Source organism: Ptychodera flava, chromosome 3, assembly GCF_041260155.1.
Source record: "Ptychodera flava strain L36383 chromosome 3, AS_Pfla_20210202, whole genome shotgun sequence".
In the NCBI taxonomy this organism is placed as follows: Eukaryota; Metazoa; Hemichordata; class Enteropneusta; family Ptychoderidae; genus Ptychodera; species Ptychodera flava.
Window position 1 is genome coordinate 48424486 of NC_091930.1, and position 23653 is coordinate 48448138.

Sequence of the window (23653 nt, forward strand, 5' to 3'; positions counted from 1 at the left end):
TAGTAGTTACATTGGGTCAAAGAATGATGGTGTCCTTTCTCATGACATCTACATTACGTTTGAAACAACCACGCACAACTAAACATTTATCTTCGTTGAATTTTATTGGTCAACGACAACAGCAACACGACTGATAAACATAAACAACAATACAAACAACAGCAACAACAACAATAACAACCAGATTTCTGGGTTTCCTATAGAAATACAAACATTTGAAGTCGAAAATGGTTATTCTATATCGTTTATATCACAATGTGATATCGTTTTACTGTCTTTCTTACCTGTATAGATTGGTTCTGAAAGTTTTGTGTCCGTATAACCTCCTGCTGTATATCCTCGATATTGATACCTGTAACAGTGACGCCGTGTTTTTAACAAAATATGATGAAGATTTAAGTTTATATTTCTAGTTCGAGACGAGTAAACTTCAAAGAAGCATAAACAATGAAACGATAAATACACAGATATTCTTTGATGATTATTTCCTCTTTCAATATCAAATCAAGGATTTGATGGTAATGACAGTACTACTAAAAATGAAAGCGACACGAAGAGAAAAGAACATATTGCGATGCATTACGGTGAATGGAAAAGTCAAATTGTTGGACATGTTATGTTACCTGGTATGCTTTGAACTGCTACCTCTTGGAAATCAAGACAAAGTCGCATTTGTAGCCTTTGCTTTTGCACTATTACTAAAGATTATTTTTATCGAGCAGGAAATTTGTCATCATTTGGATGATTGTTTCATGGTAACAAGTGTTTTAAGTCCACCTCTCGCTGGCCTCTTGGCACTATGTTACACTTGATTGTTTTCAGTTTCCCTTAGCATTCCTGTTTCTCTGAACTGTGGCCTATACGAAAGCATTACAGTTCATCCATTCCTCAGATAAAGTTTAACTTGAAATCGCATTTCTCACCTATAGGGCGTTCCTTCCTTTAACGGCCCATTGCAGTAATTCTCAGTGTCGCTTTTAATGTCACACGTAGTATTTTCTCCGATTGTAATGAATATTGACGATGGTGATCGTGTGCGAACACTACTTCCACCTGTAAGATCAGAGTCAAAAATTTGTTGTATAAAACTGTCATGTAGAAAGGATGAAGAGTCAGAACGCATAGTGCATTCATAACAATACCAGGACTACTGTAAAAGCTGTCCTGAAATATCTTTTATTTTGCTAATGTGATAATAATCATGTTGTTTTAAGAAACGATATAGTGAAAAGCACACAAACAAATTATGGTAGAATTTGTTACTGAGAAAATAAACATTACACGTTGGATCTATAACCAGCAAATGGCGGCCCAAACACTTGATTAAATTCGGTGAATTATCTGAAACATACCTTCATATGGCCATGGATATTCATATCGCTCATCGATTTGATATCTCATGGTAGTGCCTTGCGCTTGAGCCCATGTAGTCATTTGTGGATCTGGGTCTGTACCTCTCTCTGGCTCATAATCATCATATCTTCCTAATGAAGTAGCAGAGAATGATGTAAGTATCGTAATGGTCTATGTAAAGAATGGCTATCTATTGTGGATTAATTGTCTCATTGTTTACAAAACAAATTATCTTAAATTTATACAAGGAACTGCTCTCCGTATACCATGTAAAGACTAGGACAACGCACACATGCATACATACATACATACATACATACATACATACATACATACATACATACATACATACATACATACATACATACATACATACATACATAATTTCGAAAATAGTGGAACACAATTGCTTACCTGTTACGTCATCCTCTGTCACAATTACGCTGTAATAAAGCACTGGACCATGGTCATGTGTGAAAATGTCATCAGTAAACTCAACTGTTATTGTAGTCTGTGTGGTGCGTGGATTATTTGCTGGTTGACTGTCCGATGGTGCTGGAGCTACAAAGAACGTAAATAGGTTAGAGACTTTATATTACGGAAGTCCTCACAATCCCTCTGCTGTAAAATTTTGCTATCTATAGGAAATGCAAGCATTCTATTACACCTCACCTATAGTACTGATCTCGTTATTTGCTAAAACACCGCCACGTGACATTTCTAAAAAGTGATACAGCGTGGCTCGATTTGCTATTTCCCTCGACTCTTGCGCCACGCGCTAGCCGTCCAAATGCAAGTCGATGCGCACTGTACAAATGTTGGATTCTGTGATGACTTCAAATGTCCGATGTAATAAGATTAATAACACATTAAGATGGGCTGGTGGTCCTGACTGAAATGATGACTTCAAATGTCCGATGTAATAAAATAAATAACACATGAAGATGGGCTGGTGATCCTGACTGAAATATAGATGATACCCTCACCTGCAGCTCGGGCATCACCAATATTTCGGTCAGGATCACTATCCCTATTATATATCATGATATTGTCCTCATTGTCACGTGTTACTATCTAAATAGGCTACTGTCGAACATATATCTACTTTCGAAAGCACATCATTAGCGTTTAATTCCTTACCGAACAACTGATTAAATAAAAATGAATCTTAAATGAGTACGGTAAAAAGAATACTAACGGGCAATATCAGTTTCCCCTTGTGTGTCCGTGGGGTCACTCTCTGTTCTGAAAGGTTCCGGACTTAAACAAGTTAAAATAACTAGGTACTCGGTGAACGGATCAAGGCCGGTGATATTGGAGGCCGGGTATTCGTCATCTTTATCAGGCAATGGTATCTTGATGTTGTCTGGACTTTTGTCTCATTCTTCATCCACATACTTGACCGATATATCGTAGGATTCGAAATTCCCTGTCGGTTTATTCCCATTGAACCAGCAATGATACAACTGTTGTTTCCACAACGGTTAAATTTTCGGGTGTAACCGGCACTGATCACAAAACAACAGCAGCAGCAGCAGTAGCAGCAGCAGCAGCAGCAACAACAACAACAACAACAACACAACGACAACAACATAAACACAATAATAATAATAATAATAATAATAATAATAATAATAATAACAACTCGTAGTAGTCGTCGTCAAAGTATGACAAGCAGCAGCTGTAATCGTGCTTTGACAGTGTGGATATTATGACGTGAGAGAGTTTGCCTCCAAATAAATAACCCTAATAGGTTTTACGTCAGGTGTGAAGGAAATTCGGGACTGGTTTACTGTTTAATATGAGCAGAATAACATAATGACACTACGTTGACCAAAGCAATAAACATTGATTCACAAACAATTAAACGCCTAGGATACAGGAGGTAGAAAAATGCCTAATTAAAATCCGTTGTCAGTAGCATATTTCTCATTGTCCAATGTTTTCTTTGTTCATAACAAAACCGATTGTCTTGTTGTACTTCAAAATCATATCAGTAGCTATAAAAGGTCGTTTGCCCCTCGAAATTGAGAGACTTAAAGACTTTACTCAAACATTCCTTATAGTCGGCTGAAAATATGGTTTGACCCTAAAAAAATTGCTACAAAAGGTTTCTCAAGGGATTTTTATAAAGTCAAATGTGCTTAATAACATAGTAAAAGTCTACCAAAATCTGACCACCGGAAAAGGTTTCTCAAGGGATTTTTACAGAGTCAAATGTGCTTAATAACATAGTAAAAGTCTACCAAAATCTGACCACCGGAAACGCGTCATTTTCAAGGTGGCGTCCAAGATGGCCACCATATACTTAAAATGGCCATAACTACTTAAATATTAAACCTAGACTAGTGATGTCTGTGTCTACCACCATGTTTTAGTGGTTTAGGAATCCACGTACCATATCTAGATTATATGCAAGTGGTCATAAGTCCCATAATTTGCATATTTGTACATGTATAAAAATAATCACTGTCACATTCTTCGTCCGGAACATGTTGCTCATTTGGATTTTCACAATTTCAAAGGTTAGGTAGTAGAGGGAAAGCAACTCCACACATCGTTCATATTTGGGTTGTTTGCGTTTTGTGTATGAAATTGTGTATAATATAAGTGTATGTCATGTTTGGCTGTTTTAAGTAAAGTGTTGCTTAGCCATGGCGAGACGTACCCGTAATCTACGTGTCTTGATGTTACTCCACACTGAAGCGGAGAGACTAGTGTGACACTGAGATCCTTTGGCGCTGTGGTTTCGAAAACAGATTTTCTTCATCAGTCGCTTAAAATTCATTCTTGATTGGTGAGCCGTGTTGAATAGTTGATTGTTTTTATTTGGTAGTATGTTGTTCCACTTACGTTTGTTGTTCAAGTAGGGAAGCTAGAATGTCTACTGGTTGGTCTTGATGTGTTTGTATAGGTTCGTGTGAACCTGAGTTCGAGCTGTCGTCGCTTTTATGAAGTCTGGCACTTATAGGTGTATCGCCTGTATTTCTGTTCATTCTATATGCGATTATTGGTTGATTTTGGAAAGGTTTTTAGTGTTTTGTCTTTTTCAAGTTCACTCCAGTTTTCTGTCAGCGAATGCTTGATTTTTGTCGTTTCGATGTACGGGCTATATGTTATTATGAAGACTACTGTATTGTTGGTGGCGCTCTTTCTTTCTTTTTGTTGTTCCAGCTGTTTTTTCTGCTTTTATTATCTGTTTCGCTGATAATGCGTTCTATTTCATTTTTTTATATTGTCGGTCTTGTAATTTTTCACTAAATTGTGACTTTCTATGTAAAATCGGTTTCGTTGTTGCATGTTCTGATGTATTGTAATGTTTCACCTTTGATCAGACCTTTGAATGTTGCTGCCGGATGGCATGAGTTTCATTGTAAGAACTGGAATGTATCTGTTGGTTTTATGTGTGTCTTGGTGTCGGGAATGTTCCTTTTGCTGTATCGACGACCTTTGTAGATAGTCAGGTGTGATTTCTTCAGAGGAGCTTTCAAACGAAAATTTGAAAGGAGGATGCATTTTGTTGATGTTTGATATGAATTCATTGAGTTCGTGTTGTGTTCCGATGAAAATCAGAAAATCATTGTCCCTGAACCTCAGCCAGGTCGGCATTTGTTGTTTGTGTTTCTGTATTATTCTCATTTCTGTCTCGTGAAATGTAATATCTGCTTTTTTTCGGAGACGAGAGAGATCCCATAAAGCATCCCATATTTGCCAGTAAAATTCATCGTTGAATTCAAATGTGTTGTTTTTTAAGATTATTTTTAAGCAGAGCTATCATGTATTTCGTTGGTGGCTGCTTGATTATGTAATTGTTTGATGATCTTTCCTGATTTAATGCTCTGCCGACTGATTCAACTGCCTCATTATATGGTGTATTTGTGTAAATTGAAATTACATCTAGTGTTACTAGTGTCGCATTGGCCGGAACTTTGATTGTCTAAATTTTCCGTATAAAGTCTGTTGTATCTTTGATGTATGTTGGTTGTTTCTTTGACGATTTGTTTGAGAAAGTGGTCAATGAATTCTGATATGTGAAATGTTGGACTGGAGCATCCACTTATAATTGGCCGTCCTACGAGCTTAGTTCCTGGTGGCAGCATTTTATGTATTTTCGGTAGAAGGTACCAAAGTGGTGTTCTTATTTCTCTATTGACTAATTCAAATATTCAAATATGGAATAGCTAATGTGTTTTTCATCGTACATTTCTGTTGTGAGATTGTGTATGTCTTCTATTGTAGTGTTTGTGTCATCTGTTACCAATTTTGTGTATATCGTTGATCGCTAAGTTGACGTTGGCATTCTCTTATGTAATCATCAGTGTTTAAAACTGCTATCCCCCGTCCTTTATCAAACGGTTCTATGGTTATCCTCTTGCTCTTCGATAGCGTTTTCAACGCTATTTGTTCTGCATGTGCCATGTTGTTTTTTTGTGTTTCGAATAGGTGTGTTAACAATAGCCAATTTTGTCGCTTCCAAATAATTTTCTAGTTTTTACTTCTCAGTTGTATGTGGGATCCATTTTGAGTTCATTTTGAATGGGTGTTGTACGGTTATCAAAGATCATCAAACAATACATAATCAAGCAGCCACAAACAAAATACATGATAGCTCTACTAAAAATAATCTTAAAAACAAAACATTTGAATCAAACGATGAATTCTGCCGGCAAATATGGGATGCTCTATGGGGTCTCCCTCGTCGCTGGAAAAAGCAGATATCACATTTCACGAGACAGAAATGAGAATAATACAGAAACACAAACAACAAATACCGACCTGGCTGAGGTTCAGGGACAATGTTTTCCTGATTTTCATCGAAACACAACACGAACTCAATGAATTCATATCAAACATCAACAAAATGCATCCTACTTTCAAATTTTCGTTTGAAAGCTCCTCTGAAGAAATCACATATTTAGACCTGGCTATCTACAAAGGTCGTCGATACAACAAAAAGAGAATTCTTGACACCAAGACACACATAAAACCAACAGATACATTCCAGTTCTTACAAAGAAACTCATGCCATCCGGCAGCAACATTCAAAGGTCTGATCAAAGGTGAAACATTACGATACATCAGAACATGCAATAACGAAACCGATTTTACAGAGAAAGTCACACAATTTAGTGTAAAATTACAAGACCGACAACATAAACATACCGCAATTATACGGTGTCGGTCTCATTTGATCAGAATTGGTACATACCAGTATGGGTACCGAAGATCAACAGTAAATGTTGTTTCTATCTGTTCAATGCAGGGAAATTCTACGTTGATGTTATGACAATGATTTCTGCACAGTACAACCAGAAAAACAACAAGAAATATTTAAACCTGAAAAACAAAAATGACAAAAGTAAATAACGTCTGAAACTTTAGGTACTGGAGGTCAACATGCAAAGCAAAAACAGCCAATCCTCTTAGTTTGAGCAGGTCTGTTAATATGTAACAGTTCAAAAACAATGACAGGAAATGACCAAGGTCAGTGGAGTAGCCTGTTTCAGTCACTGGCATGCCACCACTCCTACACATTTGCATGATTTCCCTTTTTCTTACCTCATTTGCACATTTTTGACGTCCATTCGAACAACGTCACATCTCAGCCCCTGCATCTACCTGTACACAAAATACTGAGATGGTAGCTTTGGCGGTAAGGGAGCTTTTGCATGTGACGGACATACATCCGCACATACATACCCACATACATACCGGTACATTGAGACACACAGACGCCCCCGACTCACCATATAAGCTGTTTTTGGTATTTATATACATACAAAATATGAGGTAAAAATGAAATAAAACGCATTATGAGAGAAACAGATCATAAAAGCAGAAAAAACAGCTGGAACAACAAAAAGAAAGAAAGAGCGCCACCAACAATACAGTAGTCTTCATAATAACATATAGCCCGTACATCGAAACGACAAAAATCAAGCATTCGCTGACAGAAAACTGGAGTGAACTTGAAAAAGACAAAACACTAAAAACCTTTCCAAAATCAACCAATAATCGCATATAGAAGGAACAGAAATACAGGCGATACACCTATAAGTGCCAGACTTCATAAAAGCGACAACAGCTCGAACTCAGGTTCACACGAACCTATACAAACACATCAAGACCAACCAGTAGACATTCTAGCTTCCCTACTTGAACAACAAACGTAAGTGGAACAACATACTACCAAATAAAAACAATCAACCATTCAACACGGCTCACCAATCAAGAATGAATTTTAAGCAACTGATGAAGAAAACTCTGTTTTCGAAACACAGCGCCCAAAGGATCTCAGTGTCACACTAGTCTCCCGCTCCAGTGCGGAGTAACTCAAGACACGTAGATTAGGGTACGTCTCGCCATGGCTAAGCAACACTTTATTTAAAACAGCCAAACATGACATACGGACACAGACATCACAAGTGTAGGTATAATATTTAAGTAGTTATGGCCATTTTAAGTATATGGCGGCCATCTTGGACGCCATCTTGAAAATGACGCGTTTCCGGTGGTCAGATTTTGGTAGACTTTTACTATGTTATTAAGCACTTTTGACTCTATAAAAAACCGTTGAGAAACCTTTTGTAGCAATTTTTTGGGGTAAGGCCTTTTTTTTCCATAAATGCATATACCAGCTAGCAAATTAAGATTAAAGAACTTACACGTTCTATCCGTTATTATTTGTGGTTTACTCTCAATGTTACCAATCATTGCCTGAACAGCAATGTTATACAGCTCGCCGGGATTAAGACCTGCCAATCGTGCATTCAATCCAAGGTCCGACTGTTGTTCCACATCCCGTGCTCTGGCTCATGGGTTACTTTGTATGCATCATAATTGCAGTCCTCACCAAGATTACAATCAGGTGCCGCCCACTGGATCCGTATTTTCTCGTCGCTTTGTCCGATCACTATTACCTCTCCTGGTCCTGGTGGCTCTGAATAGAATCAAAAGTCAAAATTGAACCCTGTGTGTCAAACTGACATTTTCATCGATGTCATTCAAATGCAAAACCACTTCATGGGTGGAGGACATTATTAATCGTATTTATTTGTATGTGTTGCAAAATATGCTTGAGCTGCCAAACAGCATAGACAGGTTAATTTCGCAAATTTTCTGCTGACAGTTTACACTGACCTACATTAACATTTTATCTCGCATCCTTATTACCTGATTTCTTTTGGGCCTAGTTATCTCTAAACTCTAAATGTTAATTATTGTTTGTATCATGCATTATGAAAAAAATCATGGTTGATTTTTCACAATAGACATGTTTCTTAAATCTCTAGGTACCACAAGAAATCAATACTCCATGTATTTCTTGAGAATTTTACAGTGTATGATGAATGTGATAATTGTCGGCTGGCGGAAATATTGTCATGAAGTCGCCCTTAAAATTCCGCTCAATATATTCCTCAAACGAAATTGAATGCAGATCAAAGAAAGGAAAAGGATACTACACCTGTTGTTACGTTGATTGGCACACTGCTATCGCTTGTCTTGTCATGGGAATGCGTGTATATCTCTATAGTGTATGTATCACCAGATAGTAGATCCCGAAGACTCGTTGACGTAACCTTTGTAATTGGACGCGTGCCTTGTGTCAAGCTGACCCGTATAGTTTACGGTAAATTCTTCATACAAACTTGTGACATCATATCCCAGGCAATATCCACAAAATCTGTTTCGACACGTTCCGATGTAACGTTTGTCGCCGTGGCGGGAACTGAATATTAGATAGTTGAGAGGTGAATAAATGATTAATACGTGTGGAATGTATTTATATATATTATATATATATATATATATATATATATATATATATATATATATATATATATATATATATATATATATATATATATATATATATTACGGGACACTAGAAACCTTAAACAAACAATTGATATATACCATTCAAAGATAAAATGTTGTCCAACAGTGATTAAATAGATAGTGACAAACAGAGATGAAATACAATAACAATTTACCTGTTCTGTCCGTTTCGGTGGCAGGATCACTGCAAAGGGGTCAACGTCACCATCTTCACCACTTATGGTAAATATGTCGACTGAATACTCCGTTCCAGCAAAAAGTCCACGGAAGATGTGAGCTGTGATGCTTTGATCTGGATCAGCAATTTCCTCATTTCCAGATTCTGCGTTCTGTTGATTATCCATAGGGTCATAGGTGAGCGTGTATCCAGTCCAGTATCCGTCAGGTTTGGCCCAAGTTATGACAAAACTGTCAGGAGTGGTGGCAGTTGTCAGTATATTTGATGCTTCTGGATCTGAAAACATGACGATGATAAATCATGCTTCACAAATACCATTGACAAAAAGTGATTGCGATAATATATTTTTTAATGCAATACGTGAATAACTTTACCACAAACGGGTACTGTATTGGGTTTGAAATTGTGACTCAGCTCACCATACGAGTTTTATTTATTTTGTAGTAAATGAACTAAAAGTGACCCATACGGACTCAAACCCACATCTCCCGAATACATTTCGGATGCTCTACCAACTGAGCTAATGGATCACTTACTGTGGTCAGTCCTGTCACGTAGATGGGGCTCTTCATTTCATGTGCGTGTATAGTGAGTTTTGGCTAAACTCAATACCTAATCTTTCTGCCAAGGGATCCTATGGATTCAACAACCATTTAAATGACAGGACCGACCACAGTACTTCCAGCTGATCCATTAGCTCAGTTGGTAGAGCATCCGAAATGTTTTCGAGGTATGTTGGTTCGAGTCCTGCAAGGGTCGCTTTTCATTTCGTTTACTATAATATACTGTATGTTTCTATATAACATATTTCTGTTCTGACGACACTTTGTTTGCGACACTTCCTTTAAATTAGTGAGTTTTTTAGTATATTCTTGGAACGAACAAAACAGAGATGAGCTTTACAAAGTTCCAGAAGGTGCTTTAGGGAGCTGTGACTGTCGCCTTTACTTGAAAATATTCATATTCAAGGGGCAGCAACTAAGCATGTTCATTCAATTTATGCTTAAGTATGTAAAGTGGGTGAAGTGACATAGTAAACTGCCCAATGTGAATCACAGTGATGTCAAAATATCACACTGTCATGAAGAAGATTGCAGGCAAGTGTACGTTTGAATAAACGGCAGCATTCGTCTTTCGTTCATTTTTCTCTTTTTATTAGTATTCTTAGTGAAAAAATTTCACACATTTCTTTGCACGCCAACATGTTCATCCAGGTATTACAGTCACTTAAGGTGGAATTAAACGAAAATTGCTCATTACCCTGAAAACATGGCAACTCAGAGTTCTCTACCCCATCCCATTGTCCTTCTACTTAGAAAGCGGCGAGCAATGCAATATGGATACGGACATGGACCTAAGAAGAAATATAATTTTCTTTCCTTCTTAGCCAAATTAAATTGATAAGCTACATGTATAGATATCGGCACGAAACGCAAAATTGGTGTATAAAACGGTTTTTTGAAAAACATTGTTATACACAAGAAACGTAACCGAAAGAATTTCACAGCCACAAATGCAAAAAGAAAAGTAAGTTCATTACTTACAAACTCGTTTGTCTATGACGCTGATAAAGTATGCAAAATAAAGAAACTGCAAGAAATTCAAAGCCAGAAATACAAAAAACACGATTAAGTCAATTTACTTACAAACTCGTTTGTCTTCAGATGCTGGTTCACTTTCTAACTTGTCGTCGTCATTTCCTGTCCCACTGACGGTGTAAACAGACATCGTATACAGATGACCGGCTGACAATCCTGTGCAATTATATTCCGTAGTATCAGAGACCAGATCTTCTACAAGGTGTGGATTACCTCCAGTTGAACTAATACACTCAATCCTATAGCTTGAAATTAGACCCTCTGGCCCTGTCCATGTTCCCTGAATAGAATTTGTTGATCTGTCATGTGAACTGACGCCAAAAGCCACCACAGTATATGGATCTACGGAAAACAAAGAAAAATATACGGCAAACGCTTTTTCTTATGAAGCTATGGAAAGAACGGACAATTCAGTAAAGCAAAACAGAATTCTACCGAGAGGGATAGAAATATTATCAACTGACAATTATTAGTTTAGTCATCAACATGTAGTCTAGTGATAGATCACCACGATTTTTACCTTTCTGCCAGCGTCTCATTTGATGTGTGCTTAAAAATTTGCAAAAGTGAAAATTTGAGATGATAAACAATATTCTCAAGAATAAAGACAACATTTCATTGATGCAAAACATTACAATGCAAATACCGAAACTACAACACTTTCGATCGTGATACTGCTTTGTACTAAAGACGAAAAACACAAAAGCGTGCACAATCATGAATTGAAATCCTAAATTCATCCAAATATTACGAAACATACGACTGTTTTCAATAGCGCAGATTATCAAAGCGTCAATATGTGTTTTAATTCCACCAGTGTGAGGAGATTTCTTGTATAGACATGAAACGCTTCCATAAAGTATGATGCAACTTTATCATTAAAGAAACAACATATAGCGATATCAATCATCATATTATATAAGACACGAAGCTGAAAGAATTCCAATGCCATAAATATACAAACACAAGTAAGCCTACTACATACAAACTCGTTTGTCTTCAGATGCGGGCTCACTTTCTAACTTGTCGTCGTCATTTCCTGTCCCACTCACGGTGTAAACAGACATCATATACAGATGACCGGCTGACAATCCTGTACACGTGTATTCTGTGATATCAGAGTTCAGATCTTCAGCATGGTGTGGATTACCATCAGTTGAACTATTACACATAATCCGATAGCTTGAAATTAGGCCATTTGGTCTTGTCCAGGTCCCCGCATAGAATTTGTTGATTTTTCCGGTGAAGTGACGCTTAACCACATAACAGTATTTGGATCTGCGGGAGAAGAAAAACCCAAAATACAAGGCAAACGCTTTTGCCTGCGAAGCAATGGAAAGAACAGACAATTCAGTAGAGCAAACCGGAATTCTACTGAGAATGATAGAAAAATATCAATTGGTAATAATTATCAGTTAATCCATCAACATGCAGTCTACTAATCTATCAAGAGGATTTCTGTTTTTCCGCCAGCTTCTCATCAAATGTGTGCTTAAAACTTTGCATAGCGAAAATTAGATATTATAACGTTCAAAACAATACTTTGAAGAATAATGACAGACAACTTCATTGATGCAAAGCATTACAAGGCCAATACCAAAACTGCAACATTTCCGATTCTGATACTGTTTATAGTAACGACGAGCGTGCACAAAGATAAATCAAAACCGTAAAGTCATCCAAAATAGATACATCAACATCACGCTGATAAAGTATGCAAAATAAAGAAACTGCAAGAATTTCAAAGTCATAAATGTACAAACACGAGTAAGTCCTTTACTTACAAACTCGTTTGTCTTCCGATGCTGGTTCACTTTCTAACTTGTCGTCGTCATTTCCTGTCCCACTTACTGTGTAAACAGACATGGTATACAGATGACCGGCTGACAATCCTGTACAACTATATCCTGTACTATCAGGGTGCAGATTTTCTCTATGGTGTGGAATCCCTCCAGCTGAACTAATACACTCAATCCTATAGCTTGAAATTAGGCCTTCTGGTATTGACCATGATCCCTGAATAGAATTTGTTGATCTGTCCGGTGAACTGACTCCGAGCGCCACAACAGTACTGGGATCTATTGAAAACAAACGAAAATATTAGGCAAACGCTACTGAGGGGGCGGGGTTAGAAATTATTATTAATTGACAATTATAAGTTAAGTCATCGACATGCAGTCAAGTAATCGATCACAACGTTTCTGTCTTTCCGCCAGATTCTCAATTGATGCGCGCTTTTTAAAAGAGAAAATCGGAGATGGTTAAGTTAGTAAATTTTTACAAAAAAATTTTTCTCAAAAACACAGACTAGACATTTCATTGATGCATGCGCATTATACTGCCAATTACTTTAAATTCAAACAGTGTCATAAGATTTCTTGCATAGACATGACATAAGAATTTATCATTTGAAGAAAAACCATACATAACTATCAATTATCAGGTTGTCATAAACAAGAAACTAGAAATGATAAAGTGAAAAACAATATTTTGAAGAATAACGACAGACCATTCATTAATGCAAAGCATTACAAGGCCGATACAAAAATTGCAACACTTCCGATCATGATACTGTTTGCAGTAACGACGACCGTCCAAAAGGACGAATCAAAATCGTAAAATCATCGATATCCAAACGTTTGACGAAACATACGATTGCTTTCAATAGCTAAGATTACCAAGCAATAGAGCGTATTTGTTGATCCATTCGTGCCATACAATTTCTTCCACAGATATAAACATTTCCGAATATTAGATAACTAAATACATAAAAATGACGCCGACAAAGTATGCAAATAAAAAAACGGCAAAATTTCACAGCCACGAATACAAAAACACGACTAAGTCTATTACATACAAACTCGTTTGTCTCCTGATGCTGGTTCACTTTCTAACTTGTCGTCGTCATTCCCGTCCCACTTACTGTGTACACAGACATCGTATACAGATGACCGGCTGACAATCCTGTACAAGCATATCCTGTACTACTAGGGTGCAGATCTTCTGCAAGGTGTGGATTACCTCCAGTTGAACTAATACACTCAATCCTATAGCTTGAAATTAGGCCTTCTGGTATTGACCATGATCCCTGAATAGAATTTGTTGATCTGTCCGGTGAATTGACGCCAAACGCCCCCACAGTACTGGGATCTATGGACAGCAAACAAAGAATATCAGGCAAATGCTTTTTTCAGCGTAGCCATGCAAAGAACAGACAATTCAGTACAACAAACCAGAATACTAGAAATGCTAGATGGATAGAAGATATAATCAATTAACATGCATATCAAACATCAATTAGCGTGATTTCTTTTTCCAAAGATTATCATTCAGTGTGTGCATTAAAATGCAAAAGGGAAAATCAAACAAAATAATGTTACATTTTTACAAAATAGTATTCTGAAAATTAGAAAACAAGATCTTGCATTCTCCCAAGTATTGAACTGCCCATAGCAAAAATGCGATATATGCGACAGTTGAAACCGGTTTGCGAGAAACACAAGAAGTGTTATACGCAAGGCTTAATATAAATCCTGAAATTATCCACCGGTTGGATTTAAAGAACATGAACCTTTCCTATTAATACTTCAGATCATCAAACTTCAATGGGTATTTCCAATTTCATCTATACCACAAGATTTTCTTGCATGGACATAAAATGATTTCAGATTACATTAATATAACATTAATAAAGACTTATACAGAATGCAAAAAGTATGCGAACTCATAGTACATATAACAATGTCGAGTATCAGATTGTCATACTCTAAAAACAGCAAGAATTTCACAGCCACAATTACACAAAAGCAAGTAAGCCTACTACATACAAACTCGTTTGTCTTCAGATGCTGGTTCACTTTCTAGCTTGTCGTCGTCATTTCCTGTCCCACTCACGGTGTAAACAGACATCGTATACATATGACCAGCTGACAATCCTGTACAAGCATATCCTGTACTACCATGGTGCAGATCTTCTGCATGGTGAGGATAACCTCCAGTTGAACTAATACACTCAATCCTATAGCTTGAAATTAGGCCTTCTGGTATTGACCATGATCCTTGATAATATTGTTGATCTTTCCGGTGAAGTGACTTCTAGCGCCACAACAGTATTTGGATCTATGCAAAATATCGAAAATATCATTCAAACGTTTTTCCTGGAAAACGTGATGGTGAAAACCCAGACAATTCAGTACAGCAAGCCACGATTCTACTGAGATGAGTAGAATATTATTAATTGACAATTGTTAGTTATGCCATCAACATGCAGTCTGGTAATCGATCACCATGATTTCTGTCTTTCCGTCAACTTCTCATTCGATGTGTGCTTTGCAAATGTGAAATCAGAGATGATAAGTTATTACATTTTTATGAAAACATATTGTCAACAATAACAACTGAACATTTCATCAATGCAAAGCATTACACTGCCAATACTGAAGCTGCAACACTTTCGATCGTGATACTGTTTTGTACTAACAACGAGAAACACAAAAGCGTCACAGGGCTAAATTGAAATAAAAAATCATTAATAGTTTTAAGTGAGCATACGACTGTTTCCAATAGCGCAGATAAACAAAACAACAATGATTACTTTTAATTCAATCAATGTAATAAGATTCCTTGCATAGACATGACATGTTTCAATAATGTATACTATTAAGCATGCGAGTTTATCATTTGAAGAAAAAAACATACATAACTATCAATTATCAGATTATCTTACACAAGAAACTATAGAGATGATAAAGGTTAAAACATATATTTTGAAGAATAGAGGCAGACCATTTCATAAATGCAAAGAATTACACAACCAATACCAAAACTGCAACACTTTCGATCGTGATACTGTTTGTAGTAACGACGAGAAGACAAAAGCGTGCACAAGAATGAATAAAAATCGAAAAAACATCCCAACCATTAGAATTTACAGAAGATTGCTTTCAAAAGCGCTGTTTACCAAGCAACGATGCGTATTTATTTTTTCATAGATGCCATACAATTGTTATAATAGATATAATACTTTTCCGAATATAAGATAACTAAATACATAAGTTAAGAAGCATGACGCTGATAAAGTATGTGAAATAAAGAAACTGTAAGAATTTCAAAGCCATAAATACACACCCGAGTAAATCTATCACTTACAAACTCGTTTGTCTTCAAATGCTGGTTCACTTTCTAACTTGTCATCGTCATTTCCTGTTCCACTCACTGTGTAAACAGACATGGTATACACATGACCGGCTGACAATCCTGTACACGTATATTCTGTCACATTAGAGTCCAGATCTTCTGCAAGGTGTGGAATCCCTCCAGCTGAACTAATACACTCAATCCTATAGCTTGAAAAAAGGCCTTCAGGTATTGTCCATGATCCCTGAATAGAATTTGTTGATCTGTCCGGTGAACTGACGCCGAACGCTCCGACAGTATTGGGATCTATGGGAAAACCGAAATATAAGCAAACGGTTTTCCTGGCGAAGCTATGAAAAGAACAGACAATTCAGTAGAGCAAACTAGAATTCTACTGAGAATGAAAGCAGTATCATCTATTGACAGCTATGAGTTTGCCATCAACATGTAGTCTAGTGATCGATCAACAGGATTAGTGTCTTTCCAACAGCAAAAAGAAAATAAAAAGCGTAAATAGAAATCTTAAAATTATCAATTTTATTAACTTAATATTCGACTATTTTCTCTAGCGCAGATTATCAATGTTACAATGTGTAATTTAATTTAATCAGTGTCATAAGATTACATGTATTGACATGGAACGTTTCCATAATGTATGCGATGATTTATGCGGGTTTATCATTGAAAGAAAAAATATAGAACAATAGCAATCATCATGTTATAGTACTCAAAAAAACTGAGAGAATTTCAAAGCCACAAGTACACTTAAACATAAACATCACGCTGATAAAGTATGCACAATAAAGTTAACTGCAAGAATTTCCCAGCCATAAATGTACAAACACCAGTGTGACGTAGTGTCATGTGATTATTATTCATGAGCTGTCATTACTATTCATGAGGGCATGTATATCTCTCTTGGCCCACGTGTACTGAAGCCAGTCTCCAGCTTAAAGGCGGAGCCTCCCTTTAAAAGGACGCCAAGGTATGGCGGCGTTCATTGTGTAAGTGGACACCAAACAGGCAACACGCGGGCACACGCTCCAGAAAATGCCACTTTTTAGTTTTTCCCGGCCGCAAAAACACAGACAGACTGCCAAGCGGTCAGCGCGAAGTTGCTGCCGATCGAACTCTGTGGTTATATTCAAAGTCTAACGCGACTCGAAGGCAATTTTTTAGGAAATTCGAGCGTTTGTGGTGGGGAATCAATGACCATTGGCGATTTGAAGCGACCGTCAATCAAAAGCTTGCATAAACTATGTTTGCAGGATTAGCAAAATGTGACAAAAGGTTGAGATCAGTTTGTGTAATCAATGTTATAGAAATCAAACATCGTACTGGCCAAGTGTTTGACTGGGAGGAGAACTCCACTAATGCGAGAACCTGGGATTGAAAAGTGCCGCTTTAACATCACTCTATGTACGTAGCTTAGAGCTTAGTGTAATAAAGTAGCATCTTAGATTATATAGTACTCGCTGTTTCCAGTCGTCTTTACATCCCTTCATCATTGGAATACCAGCCTTGCCGGCCCGGACACGCTACCACATAACCAACAATACCAACGTAACCTCGGTTATATCACATTGGTGCCAGCTTAAATGGGATTCTAACTCACATTCTCAAGACGGACTTGGAGGAAACCTGGTTGTAACAAAGCTTAACCCGTGAGTACTTTAAAGACACTATAAGCCGTGTGTAAGACACACTCTGAACTTTGAAAAATAACTGTGTGCTACTAAAAGCTGAGAGACTCGGAACGAACGCTTCTATGGTTGTGTAACCTGACTTTGCTACAAGCAGCAAGTTAAATATCTGCCGGAACTTTGGAAAGTTATCTGCAGGGGGAGACTGTTGTCATTTTATGTATGCATTGGTATGTGGACATACCATCATAGCAGAATCTCCGATACCTGAGATAGCCCAGCAGGACTGAATTTGCTGATCAACTTAATACTGGTTCAGACGTTGCCGTGTGGACGTAGCTGATAAACCAGAGATGAGAAGTTGGATTTTGTGAGCACTGTCAACCTTGAAGAGAACTCAACCATAAGCCAGCAGAAGCAAGTTCACAGAAGACGGGGGACAATTAAAGAAGACAAAAGAACTTTTGTGTGAAGTGAACTTAATTGAACCTTGCCGTGGACACTGTCAATGAAGCAACCGGACTTGCTTTTTTATGACTTTGAAATTTCTTGAAAATTTCTGTGTGCAGAGAATTTTCACAATCTTTTTGTTTCAGTGTTTAATTAATCTTTCAGTATACGCGGGAAGACACACCTGTTGACGCAAAAGACTGTAAGTACTTATATAAACACTTATTGAAACAAAGTCTTAACGATCTAAAGATAGGTTGTTTTCTTGGGTGAACGCCCCTTAACTAAGTACCTGTGTAAATCGTACGACAGGAAATTTGCATTTTTGTGATTGTGCACTTGTGTATTTTTCATTAGCAGTGAAAAACAAAGATAAGAAGCCGTGGGAAATACTATCATTCAGTTGCATTCAATTAAGAAATTTACACTGACTGGGTGGGGTCAACACACTTTGTGGTTGATACCATTGCATTCTAGGGGTGACCAGGTAAGTGCATATCTCTTACTACAGCTGTGTGCTAGTGAATGAATGAGTATGTCCGATACGGAGGGTGAAGTAAGCTTTCCAAGTATGACAGAAAGCCAAGACCCTAAAGTTAAAAGAGAGCCTATTGATGATTATGGCGCAACAAGTGGTTTAAGTGGAAAAGAATTAGCTGAAAACCTGTTGCATCAAAAAGAAAATTGAATCTGTATAAACAGGAGCAGGCAAATCACGCGCAGCATTTAGAGAGAGAACGCATGCGTATAGATGCAGAAAGACAGAAATATGAGCAAGAAAAACAATTTCGTGAACTTGAACTAAAGGCAGAAAGAGAAAAGCGTGAACACGATTTGAAAATGAAAGAATTAGAGGTAAAAGCGAAAACAAATTTGCATGATACGGATCGTGAGTTCAATGATTGGACTGCTAAGCTCCCTCAGTTCAAGGAAGGTGACAATGTTGACACACATTTGCGTACATTCGAAAGGCTAGCTCGAACGTACAGTTGGCCTAAGCGGATTTGGCCAAAGAAATTAGCTCCGACTCTTGTAGGTAAGGCCCAGGAGGCATATTCTAGGTTGAAAGAAGACGATGCCCTGGATTATGATAAGGTCAAAGTTGCTATACTTAGGAAGTATGAGCTCACCAGAGAGTCATACAGAGTTAAATTCAGAGCTTGCAAACATACAGATGAGGAGACATTCTGTATGTGGGGTGATATTGTTGCCGATACTTTTGACCGCTGGATGGAAACAAGTGGGGTTCCGTCTTTAAGTGGTGACGAAAAATATGAACGGGTACGTGAACTATTTATAATTGAGCAATTAGTTGAAGGCATACCCAAACAAATGCAAACATTGTTGAAAAGAAAGAGATCCTAAACACAATAAGGAGTTGGTAAAACTTGGTGACACATACAAATGTGCGCATTCTGGCGCTGCTAGCGATCAGACTGAGCGGAAGTGGGGTTTCAAAAGTTTTAACAATAAGAACAAGCAGCAAAAGAGGGTGAGGGAAAGAAGACTGATAACTCATCCCTGAGCAGTAAGAAATCAAAGCCCTCAGCTGCATGTTATACTTGTAGGAAAACTGGTCATTTGGTAAGAAATTGTCCCGAACAAAAGTCTGATAAAAATGCAGGTTCAGCAAAGACAAAGGTCGTTGGCCATGTCAAAAGTCAGGATGACAAAGGCTATGATATTTGGGCTGAATTTGGTAATGAATATCTACTTGGGAGAAATACTTACGTTGGGTGTTTAGACGGTAAACCAGTGAGTATTCAGAGGGACACGGGTTGTTGTCAAACCTTGGTAAAGCCAGAGGTCGTACAACAATCTAACTATTTGCCTGGACAGACTTGCAATATTAGTTTTGCAGACGAAACAGTGCACGAGGCGCCTGTTGTCAAAGCCCACATCGAAAGTTAAATTTTCACTGGACCTTTGCGTATGGGGGTATGGAAAGGTATACCCAAGGATGTTCTGCTAGGTGAGGACGCGCTTGCCTTGCAGGATCGCCGTGCGTTAGTGGTCACAAGACGTCAAAAGAAAGCGCAGGACGAGCGCGAGGCTATAGTTAAGCGAAATGAAATGGCGTCTGGCGTGAAAGCAATACCTGTTGAGGAATTGCCGACTCTCAGTGAAGCAGAAGAAAGTGATGATGACTTCGATGAGGAAGTAGAATCATCCGATGAAAGTAACAGTGCTTCAAAACACATTGACGAGGTCAGTGAAATCCAAGAGGTAAAGGGTCACATGACGAACACGATGAATCACTGGGTATCTCTAGATTGTTTGATGAGGACAATTTAAATGATTGGAAAGCGGATGATGTAAACAGTGAGAGTGAGTGTAATGATACCTCTCATGATGCATCAGCCCTTGACGAGCCGTTTGATGAGACTTCATCAGATCTGAGTGACATCAGTGATGACGAGGAAAGTGATGACGTCACTTCGAAAGTGTCTAAGAACATTTTCACTGGATTGAAATGTCAGCAGGAATATGCTGAAATATTAAGATTAGATCGGGATAAGTTAAGAGAACTTCAATCGGCCGATCCTACTCTTGCAAAGGTGCGAGAGCATGCAGATGCAAATCAATTGTTGGAAAATCAAACTGGATTTTCCTAGCATGAGAAATTATTGTATCGTAAGTGGATTTCTTCACATAAGGTGTGTGAAGTTAGACAAATTGTAGTACCGGCGGAATGTCGCAATGCATTGCTAAGAGTGTCACATGACATACCTCTGTCAGGACACCTTGGCATTGAAAAGACTAAACAAAGGCTGCTACAATACTATTACTGGCCCGTATTTTCAAGGATGTTGCAGAATACTGCAGGACTTGTAGTCCATGTCAAAAATCTGCAAGACGGAGAGCGTCTGAGAAAGTGCCTCTTGTTTCGATGCCTATTATAAATATACCATTTGAGTTAATCGCAATGGATATTGTGGGTCCCTTGAAAAGAACTCGACGTGGAAATAAGTTTATTTTAGTCATCGTGGATTATGCAACTCGGTATCCAGAGGCTTTGGCTATGCCAGACCAGGAAGCCGAGACTGTTGCGACAGCGTTGATCGAAGTTTTTAGTCGTATGGGACTACCTGGTGAAATTTTGACAGACCAGGGTACAAACTTCATGTCACGTCTTATGACTGATATGTGTGCGAAGTTGAAGATCTCAAAAATTCGAACTTCCCCATATCACGTACAAGGCAATGGATTAACTGAAAGTTTTAACGGAATGCTCAAGGCCATGTTACAACGTTTTGTAGCGGAAGACTCGAAGGAGTGGGACCGATATTTGCCGTACCTTCTTTTTGCGTATAGAGAAGTACCGCAAGCGAGTACCGGTTTCTCACCTTTCGAGCTAATGTATGGTCGAAGTATAAGAGGACCACTCACTGTGATCAAGGATCAGTGGACTGAGAAAAGTTCACAGGAGGAAAACTTGGCACAATACGTAATAACGATGCGAGAAAGGCTTGCCGACATGAGAAAAATTGTCAAAAAGAACATGGAAAAAGCCCAAGCACGACAAAAAAGGTGGTACGATAGGGGAGCAAGGAAACGTTCTTTTAGGAACGGTGATAAAGTACTTGTACTCTTACCTTCCTCCACGCATAAGTTGAGTGCTCAGTGGCAAGGACCATTCACTGTGGTGAGGAAAGTCTCAAACATTGATTACGAAATTGAGCGAGGTGGCCGTAGAAAACCAAAGCGGGTTTATCATATCAACATGCTGAGAGCACAGAAAGAAATAAATAAACCGGTGTATTTTGTTGACACTGTTGATGCTGTGTGCAACAAGGACATAGAAAACTCTATGTACTACACACCGGAGGATCAGAGCACAGAGACTTGGAGAGATGTAGTAATTGCGGATTCAGTAACTGAGGATCAGCGTGTGGAACTGTTACGCTTACTGCAAGAGTACAGTGATGTTTTAAAGGCATGCGTTGGCACCAGATTGTCTCATCAGAAAATTTACCCACCAGATTACAATTTCAATGGAAAACAAAAGGCTATCACACCTCCATAATCCTCTTACAGACTAGAACAAAGGCGATCCCAGGGATCGCGAGCAATGCCTTTAACTGATGTGCCTGGTTGTACTGATCACGTAGAACACGATGTGATAACTACTGACGAAACGCCAATTTGTCAGAAACCATATCGTCTTCCGCGGGCAGCTAAACAGACAGTTAAAGAGGAACTGCAGGAAATGCTGAAAGCTGGATTTATCACTGAAACAAAGAGTCCCTATGCCTCGCCTCTCGTTTTAGTTGAGAAAAAACAAGGCGGATGTAAACTCTGTGTCAACTATAGAAGACTAAATCAGGTTACGGTATCTGACACATATCCTATGCCTAGACCTGATGAATTTATTGAGGAAATCAGCGGATCGAATTATATATCGACGATTGATCTTACGAAGGGATATTGGCAAATTCCCTTGAGCAAACGTGCTCGGTAAAAGTCCGCCTTTATCACTCCTTTTCGGACTGTATGAGTTTACTGTTATGCCATTTGGGATGAAAAATGCGCCAGCAACTTTTCAAAGGTTAATGGATAAGACATTTAATCAGCCCAGAGAAAAAGCATATATGAATGACTGGGTCCACATGATCATTCATGGGAAGATCATGTTAAACACCTGCGTAGCATATTTGAGAGGTTACGTAGCTGTAAACGAACTGCTAGACCAACTAAATGCTATTTTGGTGGCAGTGATCGCATGAGGTTTCTTTCATTGGTTACGGTGCTGGAAGTGGAAAAATAAAACCTATGGCAGATAAGGTTAATGCTGTTGTCAATTATCCAACACCAGTGACAAAGCGTGACGTCAGATCATTTTTAGGATTAGCAGGATACTACAGGAAGTTTATCCCAAATTTCTCTGACATTGCGACTCCATTGACTGAGCTGACATGTAAAAATAGCCCAGCCAATGTTCAATGGACTCAGAGCTGTGTGGATGCTTTCCAGAAGCTGAAAGATGCTTTAGCATCATCACCAGTTCTGGCGGTTCCAGATTATAATAAGCCGTTTGTGGTGCAGACAGACGCGTCTGACCATGGTATTGGTGCGGTTTTGTGTCAGTATAATGACAAGGGAGAGGAACATCCGTTCAGTATATTAGCCGAAAACTCCTCTCCAGGGAGAGAAATTACCCAACTACAGAGAGAGAGAGTGTTTAGCCATTGTTTGGGCTGTGGAAGCTTTGAATCCTTACTTGTACGGGAGAGAGTTTACAGTTCAAACAGATCACAATCCGTTGGTTTGGTTAGACAAAATGTGTAGTAAAAATCGTAGGTTGTTGCGATGGAGTTTAATACTGCAAGAGCATCAATTTAAGATTGAGTACAAGAAGGGCAGCGAAAATACAAATGCAGACGCATTGTCGCGAATGTGGAGCTCGGATGTACGGTAGTATGTGAAGGTGCATGAATGATGTAGTGAAAGGGCTG

General features: G+C 38.3%; 1 protein-coding gene across 1 annotated transcript; it reads right to left on the minus strand.

Moving 5' to 3' along the window:
- Positions 1-8269: 8269 nt before the first annotated feature.
- Positions 8270-16198, minus strand: LOC139129354 (fibronectin-like). Its single transcript, XM_070694988.1, has 7 exons — positions 16117-16198; positions 13990-14118; positions 12757-13046; positions 11954-12290; positions 11017-11310; positions 9348-9646; positions 8270-8293 (listed from the first exon to the last, which is right to left on the minus strand). Exons 1-7 carry the CDS (start codon positions 16196-16198, stop codon positions 8270-8272), a joined length of 1455 nt encoding a protein of 484 aa, XP_070551089.1.
- Positions 16199-23653: the final 7455 nt, after the last annotated feature.